This window comes from Nuphar pumila, chromosome 13 (genome assembly GCF_984573655.1).
Source record: "Nuphar pumila chromosome 13, dmNupPumi1.hap1.1, whole genome shotgun sequence".
Classification (NCBI taxonomy): Eukaryota; Viridiplantae; Streptophyta; class Magnoliopsida; order Nymphaeales; family Nymphaeaceae; genus Nuphar; species Nuphar pumila.
In genome coordinates, this window is record NC_143261.1 from 20,145,380 (window position 1) to 20,158,271 (window position 12,892).

Below are 12,892 nucleotides of genomic sequence, written 5' to 3' on the forward strand. Positions count from 1 at the left end.
TTCTATTTTAATTGGACCTGATTATCAAATTCTGGAAGAGATTGTGGAACCTCATTCTATAGATAACGCTCTAGTTTATGACAAAACAGACTGTAAAGATTTGAAACACAGTAAAGAAAGTAACACACTCACATAATGAGGCATAATTTAACGTGGTTCGGTCAGGATTGACCTACATCCACAGCTGATCTCTTAGAGTCCTTTAGACATTGAGATTTACAAGAAAACAAGATTCTTAATTAGTCTTTCATTAGGAGACTCAGAAACATTATCTTTATCCATGCATAAGGCATTGATTTTTTCTAGATGATATCCTACTTGACGAATCTTAACCACTCATTTTGGAGGACTCCATCATATGGGAGTCTTAGTCTTAGACTCTTCTTGAACCTGGCCATAGGTCACCTTGGACTTGGACTCTTCTTGAACCAGGCCACACATCACCTCTGGACTTGGACTCTTTTTGAACTTGATCTTGCATCATACAAAATGGTGGACTCTTGATCACACGTCTTCACAGAGACCATATTGAAAGTAGACAAATTAGTTAACACACTAAGCCATGGCATCACGTGTTTTGCAGAAATTTTCTCTGTTTTCGCTTTTTGTTCAACTTAAAAATAAAGGTGGTAGTAGCATGTAGTATCCCCACTGCTGCAAGCCCACGAGGGCTCCGATCATCTGGATTAGGGCTGGCTCCTGAGATCCCAACTTCAAGAGGGCAGATAAAGTACAATGTGATTGCATACTTGTGCTGCTGCACCTGATGGTCCACTATCTGCTGTTGGGCCTCACATTTGACAAGCTTTATCTCAAAGATCATGGGCAATCAAGTGCAGCATCACACTAAAAGTGTGCAATCACATTGCACCTGATCCTCCTTCAAGACTCAAAACTAGGGTTGGGCATCCACCATTGCAAGGCTGAAGCAGGGTGCACTCACTCATGGACAAGGGGATATAGGATTTGTACACCGGCTAATGCGAAAACTGGACAGGGGCAAATGATTAAAAACGGTACCATCACAAACAGTTTCAAGCATCACATACAGTAAAACATCTTTTCTCTCCCCACAAGCCACACACACACTAGTGACTACCACAGTAAGTTTCACCAAAGTCGAAAGCATGCAAGAAGCAGCAACATGCATGTTACCTCCCAATTTTGAATATGCTTCACAAACTCATTTCCACGCCATCGCCACATGATCAATAAAGCAAAAAGGAAAGAATTATGCTTACAAACTAAAGACCTCCAAACAATGAAAATCTTATTCCCCCAACATCAAGGACACCAAGAAAAGCCATAAACAAACACCCTTTTCAAACACATAATGTCTCATTACAGAGTCTTAAAATAATAAAAGTCTTAGCACACCAAGGATAACAGAACTTCATGGTCCACTGCACCCATCGAAAAAGAAAAGAAAAAAACAGAAAGAGGAAATCAAACAGGCAATCACACCACACATAAGTGTTTGTCATGGTATTATTATTACACACAGTTTTTATTTTATGCAATCATAGTCTTGGCTACTTGGTTGTAGTAGTATTAAAAGGCTCTGCCTGGGGAAAGGAGAGGCTATTCAATGGTGGAAGCTTCGGACTGGGCGAGGGGGGTCAACCTCATCGTCGCGAAGGCGGACGGTGGTGTAGACGGCAGCACCCAGCACGGCCCCAGTGATTGGCCCGATAATGTAGAGCCATAACCCCTTGTAGTTCCCAGCTGCTATGGCAGGGCCCAGTGTCCTCACTGGGTTCATTGATCCACCACTTCCTGGCCTGCTCATGCCATCAACAACACATCTGTGAGAGAGAGAGGGAGAGAAAAATATACTGTTGGATATTGATATCAGATCCAGTGTGGTCATAAGGTCTCACAAATGAAACCTATAATTTACACGTATATTAAATCCAAGTATTGGATCCAAGGATTCATGTATTGAATCGGATCACATAAGAGAATCCAATGAACCAAGAGTAGTGGGCCCTTGAAATGTGAGCCACAACAAGAGTGATGAGCCCATATCGCATTGGATTCCCAACATGTTTGAAAATCCAAGAGAAGTGTTAAGGTTGAGATTGAGAAGGGCTGCTCCATGGGAGGTTACATATACTCAGCATGTATATATGAAGACGAATCCCAAAATATGAATGTACATCTTGATGCAGAACGTTCACCAATCCAAATTTCTTCCATCTTCACTTTAGTTTTTCTCTCATTCCTCACCACGATCATAGAATTCCAACACATACCATGACCCACAGTAATCTAGTAGGGGGGGGGCTGCTCTTGCCTGCAGCCCCACTATGTATGGTGCTCATTGAAGGGTACAACCACAATGGTCACCCTCCAACTTAGGCCTATTTGTCTTTTTTTTCAAGCTAAATTAGGCCTATTTGTCATGACATGCTTACTTGGGTGGGTTAGTGTTTATAAAGTGTCAATAAATTAGTGAATATAATAAACATATGAGCGCATTAGCCAGCATAAACTACACGTGAGAAAACAAATATCCACATGTGCAAGCTTTTTTGCTAAAGACATGAAGATACCTTTACTTGGTTTCTGAGAACCAGCACAGCTTAATATTGCTTTTCACACACATCCAACACAAATAAAAGCTTAGACCAAGTGATGTGCAATATGGCAAAATCTTGGTGATAGCACGTATCACCTCATCCAATTAGGGTTTTAAAACGGCTAGGATTGAGGAAGGTTTTTTTTTGCAAATTTTGACCTTCTCGGATTCACAACTCCCCAATGTATTTTTTGATCCGAAACCCGAATCTTTTGCATCCTTAGATCCAAGGCTTCGCACACACTAGCCATGTTAGGGTTGCACATGAGCCATGTCGAGCCCAACCCAAGGCTGTTCAATCTTAGCTCTTACAATATCATATAATTTCGAGCTTACAATGAAGAATTATATATTTTATATTATCGTTACTGTTTAAAGGAAATGAACATGACAAGGTGGGTACGCCTAGACATTGGGCCAATGGGTATGCCTGGCCCATCCCATAGCTTGCCCTTGTCAAAAGGCAAGTATTAGACTGAGGGTAGCTCATGCGCCATCCTTCTCTAGGCCAGTCTGAAGATGGATGTTGAGCCCCAGACCTTCCCAGAGTACTCGGCTTTTCAAAACAAAGAAAGCAACCATTGCAATTAAGGCACACTTTGGGTTAATAAGCTTTTGTGTATATATATGTATATATATATATATATATATATATATATATATATATATATATATATATATATATATATATATATATATATATATATAAAGAGAGAGAGAGAGAGAGAACTGAACATATTAGGCCCCATTTCACCTTCTGCCTCATAGGTTTTAAGTGTTTTATGATAGATCTGAACACTGTAGATCTGAACAGTTAGATGTGTCATTCGATTTAGTAGGAATGACTCTTGGATCATGTTTTTTTGACAAAAAAAACAAATTTTTCTGAGCAAAAAAAACTGGTACCTTCATAGCCATTGATTTTGGATCGCCAAAAAACCCTGTATACATGTCAAATTTAGGCGATCCAAAAGCCAGTTCCCACTAAACAAAACCTAAAGATCACATCTACAGTGTTAAACGTGAGAAAAAAACACCTAAAACTATGATTTTTGAAGGGGCCTAACCAGACCTAACGAAAAAGGGAGCCTAACTAACACATTATATATATATATATATATATATATATATATATATATATATATATATATATATATATATATATATATATATATATACTGAGCCGAGCTAAAACGAACGAGAGAGAGAGAGAGATGGCAAAAATCTGCTCCTAATTAATGCTACCCAAATGACCATAGATGGTGCCCTCCATTAGTTGTCATTATAATGGAAATTAATAATGTAGTAAAATGCATAAGCTACGATTACTCAAGAGCTTTAAAATGTGCAAATGTCTTTTCGAAAAAAGAAAGAAAAATCTATGTTAATACTCCAATAAGATTATTTGGTAGTCATAAAAAGACAGGACTGGCCAGGCCTTCCTACACAACCTACTTGAATCAAAATTGGATCACTGTATGCCTTGACCAAATGAGATCCTTGATTGACAGAACTTGGAAATTAAATTGAATATATAGAAGAGCACGTAAGATGGCTAACCCGGCAATTAATATGTTGAGCATGACAGTTGCACCCACTGCAATTCCAGCCAATTCCCCAACCTGCAGGTGAATTCAAACACACACACATGGATGGTATCAGAGACTTGGGCGTTGGAGTTCATGAACTTGTTCATGATTTATGCGGTACCAAACACACCTTTAGAGATAAAAGGATGCACATACCGCACGCGTATCAGTGGCAACAGCTGTGACTACAAACATGAGGTTAAAGGCTATGATGAACTCCAGGAGGAATGCTTGCCAGATGGTACCAGAAGGCACAGTCACCCCACCACCCAGGAAAGGATGGAACACACCCTTAAGCACGAAAGCAGCACAGATGGACCCAGACACTTGAGCTGCAATGTAGGCAGGGACCTGAGCCCAGGGGAAGTGCTTGAACGACGCGAAGCCGATCGTTACCGCCGGGTTCAAGTGGGCGCCGGAGATGTGTCCGGTCGACAGGATGACAATCATCACCGCCAGCCCGGCCGATCCCGCATTGCCGATCAGCGTCTCTGCACCATTGTACTTCTCGTTCACTATGGGAGCAGCAGTGGCAAAGAAGATGAGGATGAATGTGCCCACGAACTCAGCTCCAAGCTGTGTATGTATCAGCCAATGATGTCAGTATCGGTGCATATCGGCTTGTATCGGCCGATATTCGTATCATAACAGCAGAAAATGGATACGCTTTACTCCCTGAATCGGCTATTTTTAATAAATGTAAAAAAATACTTAAAAATGTTTTTTAATGTTATTTTAATGACTTTAACACGTGTCATATTCTGATTGATGGTAATAATTTTTAATTATTTTTTGGCTGATTCAGAACAATTCACTTGAGTATCGGTATCGGCCAATTCACCTGAATCGTTGGCCGAACCGATACTGACAACATTGGTATCAGCCTGTGTACTCGTTAATTTTCATTAATTAATGAAAAAAATAAAAAGAATAAGAAATAACACATTTTCCCAATATAGAAAATATCACATGGCGATATTTTCATTAAAATGAAAATATTGGTGACCCCAACTATTTTATGTTTTTTTCAGCGTTATTTTCAAAATATCGCCACCTACACTAATTTCTCTCGTGACCCGCGAAGGGGAGGTGTTTTTGTGTTTTGAAATCACTACCATTGCGTTGGGGGACCTTCGTCACCACCATCTTATTGTCCAAACGGTGGGGCCCACCAAAACGTGCTGCTGTCGTCATTGTACAGATATCAAGGCTATGAACGGTGGTGATTTTAAAACACCCAAAAAAATCGTGTTTTGACTTATCACCTGATCTGAACTCGCTAAGTATGGGGAACAGGTGTCACCTATTGTATTGGCGGATTACAATAATCTTGTAAGACCCCAAATTACCCGATTCACGATCTCCAACACCCCAAGCTTGATTCTCGAGATTGAAATTTCTCGATCGGCACTCCGGCGAGTCGCTCAATATGAGCATGAAGAGGACCTTTTTGACTGTCCCAACAAGTCAATGGATGTTTTAGTCATTTCCTCTTACAGAAAACTTTTTATTAAGTGTTGAAGAATATATATATATATATATATATATATATATATATATATATATATATATATATATATATATATTGAATATGGGTCACTAGAATATGTTAACTGAAAATATGTGAACTAGGATGAATCGAGATTCTCAAATGTTCGGAAATTTAGCGTTTTTGTTTAGAAACCTGCTTTTGAGGAAATGTGTTTCCTACCTTATTATAGCGTTTTCAGTAACCCTGGACTGTCCAATAAAAAAAGATACAAACAGTATAAAATATTTAAAAAAAATTATATTTAAATTCTGTTTTTGGTAAATCCAACTGCTTTGATGTGATAATCATGACCAGGAACTATAAAACTGACTCTTATCACAAAGTTTTTTCCCTATAAATTAGATCTTTATGATTTACAAAATTTTCAACCTATTAATTTTAGCATATTATAAAATCCTACGTACACATCAAAAAAATTTACTCCAAAATTCAGTTCTTATATTATAATTGAGATCACATCTATACAGTCAGATTTGACAAAAAACACTTATAATTAATTATCAAAAGTGGTTTGGTCCGTTTGTGTTTTCTTTTGGTTGGGCGGTTATATATATATATATATATATATATATATATATATATATATATATATATATATATATATATATATATATATATATATATATATATATATATATATATATATATATATATATAGTCACTAAAATATGAGAACTAAAAAATATTAGCATTTTCAACACTTTTTGTGCAAATCCAACCATGAAGATGTGCTTGACATGGTGAATTGGATAAGAATAAATCATTGAATCATGTATTTTAGATAAAAAATATTATTTTTGAATGCTTGAATATTTATGAAGATTATGAGCTATATTGATTTTAAATTTTAAAGCTTTCAAAAAATATCATTTATATATATATATATATATATATATATATATATATATATATATATATATATATATATATATATATATATGTGCTAAGGTTAAACCGTATAACTGCAACAATAGGAAGGGCCAATTGGTCAAAACAAAATGCACTCGAAATGACCACCCACCCACTGTGACGCTATGCACACGTCGATGGGCGGCCCAAAAGGACCTATAAGTAAATAGTAACAAATAGTAACCGTCCGATTCGTACCTATAAGTAAATATCACGCGTTTCTTTGCCATTTTAAAAAGGAATCCGTCCCCAAAAGCATCATTTTTATTGAGATAGGAACTCAACGGTGGTTGGTGCTCGTGCCAAACTGACCTTGTACTCATCGGCCCGAGCCGGACAGAACAGAACGAAAAAATAATTCAAAAAGTGAAGCTCAAAGTCGTCCTCTACCCGTGGGACCCACGTGCGTGAACACAAGTTGCGTACATCGAGACGAGTAGGTACCAATCTTTTATTTATAGAGCAGTTAGGGTTAATTAATTTATATATATATATATATATATACATGGAGCAGAAAAAGTTAGGAACTTAGAACCTTCATACACATGATGCCATTTATGAAAGAATAAAAAAAAGGTAATATGACAACGAGGCTTTCATCCTTATATTATTGCTCGAATTTCACAACTAAAATACTTTATTAGCTGAAGACATAATTAACCGAATATGTGACAAAGACAACTTCGACCCCCACCTTATTCTTATGATGATAAATATATTCGTTTCCAAGTTTTTTTTTCAAAGTGAAGTTGGGGTTAGGCTGATCCTTACCGGTTATACAACTATACCATTGGGTTTTGAACCTGCAACGTCCCAACACAAGGTGACGTGTACTAACTTTTGCTAGGAGATCACTATCAATCTCATGAAAGGTTGGAGTTTTTTTTTTCTCTTATCAAGAAAATAGGACATATATAGAGATAGGGATGGCAGTGGACCGGGGGAAAGCGGGGCCCCGCCTCGCCCCGTTTGGACCGGGGATGAAGGGTATGAAACGGGGGTGGAGGATAAAATCCATCCCCGCCGCGGAGGCGGGGCGGGGGTGGACGTGCACTTTTTCCCGCCCCGCCCCGTCCCCGCCACGATCCCCGCCTAATCCCCGCCCCGACCACTTTTCCCCGCAATATCCCCGCCCCGCCCCGCCTCATCCCCGTTTGGACCGGGGATGAAGGGTATGAAATGGGGATGGAGGCGGGAGTGGAGGATAAAATCCATCCCCGCCGCGGAGGCGGGGTGGGGGTGGAGGATAAAATTTTGAGGCGGGGCGGGGGTGGAAACCTTGTCCCCCGCCCCGCCCCACTGCCATCCCTATATAGAGATAGTGACCACTCTTTTGTTTTTTGATAGCAAAAGAAAACCACTTCATTCACTCACGAGCTCATTGGTGTAAAAACTCTCACTTTCATGACAAAATGTTGTCAGTATCGGTATCGGCCCTCAATCATTGGGCTACCCATTTAGCTGCATCGGGCGATACTGATACTCAAGTGAATCGTTTTGTATTAGCCAAATAAATAAATAAAAAAGAGTATAAAGTGTCAATCATAACTTGACACATGTTAAAACTATTAAAATATTATTATTATTATTATTATTTTTGTAAAATAGCCTGGTGAATCGTATCGATTTTCTGCCCGATGCAGATACAAACCGATACTGATAACATTATCCTGACCTATTAAGGAGTACACCAAGCTTAATTCAGCCTTGCAGTAAGGGACCCGCACCCGTGAGTTGAATCTTATCTTCGAATAATAATAACTATAGGGTTTATTGGATTTAAGCAATTGGACGACTATGGCACAGTAGCTTGAATTTTGGCATTTTGCTTACATGCATCAGTGAGAGCGACATGAGGAACGTCAGAGCAGGTAGTTTCTCTCTTCTTTTGTCCAATGCACGTAGGATTAGTGGATACAAACTAAGTTGGTGATCTCAAAAAAGAGCGTGATTACATGAGATATTGTTTCTTCGATGGTATCGTAATGTCATAAACCCCATAAAAAACGATTTATCTATGTATAGTGGGGCCCAAGTTTATTGAGGGAAAGAAGGATAGGAAAAAAAAAACACATAGTGGGACCCATGAAAAGATAGTGAATTAAAAGCAGCTACATCTTCTGACACCTGATTATATACACGTGGCAGCAATTCATTGAGGACTTCAGTTTTAAGATCGAGTTGGTGGGGGCCACCATTTCACTTAGTATACAAATATTACTAAAAGAAAGGTGCACTCACTGTCATGGGCTTAGAAGCGAAGGCTCCCGCAGATGTAGCTTGGGTAGTTCTCCGGAACACCCACAATTTATTACTTATTGAACTCAACCGCTTTAGTTTTTGTAAATGAATTTTAGAATACCTGATTGAGTTTTAGTGACATATTTGTCAATTTGCTATAAAACAACTCGGTCATGTCATGTCATGTCATCTCTTCTCATGCTCTTTTGTTAAACAAAATGACGATGAAGGTATTTTAGTCACTTTCTTTTTTTAAACTAAGTTTTTTTTAAACATAAATTATAAAAACAAACCGCTGCTAAATGTAACTAACGAAAGTGCTAAGCAGATTTTTGTAAATAACTGATAAGGCAAGCTGGGGTTAGGCAGACTCCTCCTACAAGAACAACAGCCGCCCCCATGTGGCAGAGAGATTCGATCCTGGGCCTTCAGCTTGACATAGGACCCCGCTTACCACATGGGATACCACCTCCCTGGTTTAGTTTTCCTTTTCTCGATAACGAGCTCGGAGAGAATACCATGCATCTATCTCGCTCCGGAAGGGTGATTGTGGTGCCCACACACATCGCCATCGAGTGAGATGTGCGGTGAGGATTTAACACACAATCTTCATCAAGTGAGATGTGCGGTGGGGATTTACCTGATGAATAGATTATATTCAATATGACCTGATCTGCCCTCTAGACCGGAGATACACACAGTCTCGTTTAGAAGTAGGGGCACTCGTTAACAAGTGAACCAAGTGGGAATAGGAAGACCATTCTGTATTTCTATTAGAGTGAAGGGTTTAGGTCAGATTGGCTCTCTTTTTTGAGAACTTGAAAGGCCTCTAAAATTCTATTACGTACTATGACTTAACCAAAGAATCATCTAAAATCAATAGCAATCAAAATGAAGAGAGAGAGAGTGGGAGACGTACCTTTCTAGTGAGAGAAACGGTGGGCTTGGGGAAGTCGGTGAGGCAGGTGTGGCTGGGAGTCCACGCACCAACTGAGAAGCACTTGCAATGCGGCATCGACTTGCGATCGTAGGACAGAGAGTCCACGCGGATCGATGAAAACAATGGGGCACCGGGAGTCCCCGGAGTCGCCGGAGCTGATGGCGCCGGCGTCACGTTCTCAGATTCCGGCGTTCTCTCCATTCAACAATCCTCCGAATCTCTCTCTCTTTTTTTTTATGGAGTTGGGTTTTGGAATCTGTGACGAACGAGGATGGATATTTGGAGAATGATCGGCTAAGACACCATTTTTTTTGTTTTGTTTTTGTTGTTTTTTTGTTTTTTTTGGGTTATAGATGGGAAGCAAATAGGTGATATGTGTGAAATTACATGATTTGGTGTTTTTTATAAAGTTTTTGCTATAATATAGGCTGAATCATGTAAAGAGTGTTATAAATTTTTTTTTTTTTCTTTGGCAATCAAGAACTTTTTTTGTTTTCTTTTTTTCTGTTGTTTGGGTTTTTGGAGACTGAAAGGAAGAATGAGAGACTAATTACATGATTTGCAGATTTTTATAAAGATTTCACTAAGGAATATGAAGAAAAAACAAATCCAGTTTAAATATCACAGATATGTGATCGCTTAACACATCCAAGTGCTGAAGAAAGCAAAAAGATTTTTTGAGTCTTTTTTTGGAAAGATTACAAACGAAAATAAAGTCCAAATTACATGATTTTCCGAGTTTTTTAAAGGTTGTGCTAAGGAACAACGAGAAAGACAACGGCCAGCTTAACTACTACAAATACTATAGCACTACAATATCGCAATTCTTTAAAAAACAAATGGAAAAAAACTGTTTTTTTTTTCTTTTGTTCAAGACAAAGGCCTAGATAACGAAAATTACATACTTGGCAGTCTTTTTTAAAGTTCTGGTCAAGGAATCATAAACGCTTGAAAACACAGTTTCAACAAGAAGAAAACCACCAAATGAAGAGCAGAAGAGAGGGGAAGCAGAGAAATATTGGATGGTGATAACAAGGCTTACTTCAAGAGCAGCACCGGTGTTGTGTGTATGCACCAACAGATCATCAGAGAATGCAGTTATGGTGAATGGAAGCAAAAAGGAAGAGAGAGAGAGAGAGAGAGAGAGAGGTTGGAGGAAGTGGGCAATGGAAAGGTAGAGAGATGAATGCACAATGGGGAAGAGAAAGAGTTAGCCAGAACCATATATAGTGATGAGTGATGGGAGAGAGACGGTCAATGACCCTTTTGTGCACAGCTAATGCCACAATATATTTTTTGTTTCTGTTTGTTTTACCGAAAAGTTTGGTTCTTTAAGTTCTAAAATATTAAAATTTTGTTAAATAACGATATTAGAGCCGCCCCAAGGGAGTGGGCGTAGTGGGGTGTGACCTTGGCTGCTAAACAAGCAGTCAAAGTTCGATTCTCGTGAGCATCGACTCTGCTCAAGCCAACGCATAGCATAGGTTTCGAGGAAAGGGGTCTTAGCCTTATAGTTTTAGGCAGCCGGCACGATGACCGTAAGTATGGCAGCAGGCTTAGCCAGCACGATCAGGTCTTTGTACAGGTGTCTTTTTTGGGTTATAAAGAAAAACGATATAGGAGTAACCACACCACATTAATATGGGAGATCAGGATTATATTATACCCGGCCACCAGTGGAGTAATTCTAGTGCCCGTGTGCAGCCGTGAGGCATGATACAGCGCCCACACATAACCATCCTAATCACTTCAACAAATTACAGTGATTATTGCAGGTATTTTTGGTTGATTTTATCCTGCAGATGTGTGTTTTTTTTAAAGGCAAGCAGGGGTTTAGGCAGACCCCCTGCCAGGTTCGTTCCACTGTAAGTATTGTGTATATTTGTTAATCAGAACCAATAGAAAACCAAACTAGGAATGATCTTTCCAACTCAGCGTGGATGTGCTCCCTACTCACCTTCCCACCCCCTACCAGGTTCATTCCTATGTAAGTATATATATATATATATATATTCCAACCTACTTAAAGCTTCAAAAAAATTGAAATATTTGATAATGCATTAAATACATATCATTTTATCACACACATTTATATATGATTTTATGGCATAAGTATCAATGTTTGTGATGTTTTAGGTGCAAAGAAGTCTTGATTCAAATTTCACTCAAAACTGAGTTAAAATGAGAGAAATAGAGCTATTTCAAGGTAATGAGTTCAATTTTCGAGGAGATTTGGATCCAAATCTGACCCAAAGCCTTCACCATAGACCTTGGATCCGATCCATACTCAAATCCATCCAAGATTCAAAGATCCAAGGTAAGAAAGTTTGATTCACCCTCAAAGATGACGCCTAAAGGTAAATTACAATTTTTAAAGGTGATTCTTGAAAATAGCTTGAACTAAGGGCTGTTTTAAGAAATAAGGTAAATTTTTTATATAAAAAAGAAAGCTACAACAACCTTGGAAGATGTGTCTTTCTTCTTCTAACTTATTTTTCACGTTTTCTTCTTCCTCTTCTTCTTCTTTTTCATGCGCTTCTTTTATTGTTTTCTTTTTCTTTTTTATTTTTCTCTATGATTCTCTTGTAAATCTTTGTGTTCTTTGCGTTCTCTCTATTCTTCTTCTTGTATTTTGTGTCTAATCATTGCAGGCATACTCTTTTGGAGCTTCAAATTGAATTTAGTGTGAAAACACCAATTACCTTCATTGACCGGCGGCTAAGAATCTCATCTAGCAACCGTCGACCATCTTTTCTTCTCCATCAATCTCCATCTTCATAGATTCGACTCTGGGGCGTGTGCAGCAAGAGGATATCAACATACAACAAGGGAAAGAACGTAGGTACGTGTTTTCAAGTAAGGCGGACCGCTCTTTTTTTTCCTAAAATTCGTCGGACAACCCTTGAGGTAAGTCTTCTCACCCATTGCTTGTAGTTAGTCATAGAATAGATTTAATTCAATTAGACATATAGTTTATTATTAATTTGTTAAATCAATTTGTTAATTAAATTATTTTCTCATATTTTAGAAATGTTATTTAGATTAGATTAATTAGAATTAGATAAATTAGACTTACTTGA

At 38.4% G+C, this 12,892-nt stretch overlaps 1 protein-coding gene across 2 annotated transcripts; it reads right to left on the reverse strand.

Annotated features, from left to right (window-relative positions):
- Positions 1-1,301: 1,301 nt before the first annotated feature.
- LOC149818015 (putative aquaporin NIP5-1) lies at positions 1,302-10,982 on the reverse strand. 2 transcript variants are annotated; one of them, XM_089985083.1, is made up of 4 exons: positions 9,792-10,982; positions 4,327-4,746; positions 4,142-4,203; positions 1,302-1,781 (listed from the first exon to the last, which is right to left on the reverse strand). In XM_089985083.1, exons 1-4 carry the CDS (start codon positions 10,011-10,013, stop codon positions 1,586-1,588), a joined length of 900 nt encoding a protein of 299 aa, XP_089841209.1. In that variant the 5' UTR covers positions 10,014-10,982; the 3' UTR covers positions 1,302-1,585. The 2 variants fall into 2 exon arrangements, with proteins under 2 accessions (XP_089841209.1, XP_089841208.1); XM_089985082.1 differs by having other exon boundaries at positions 1,302-1,805.
- Positions 10,983-12,892: the final 1,910 nt, after the last annotated feature.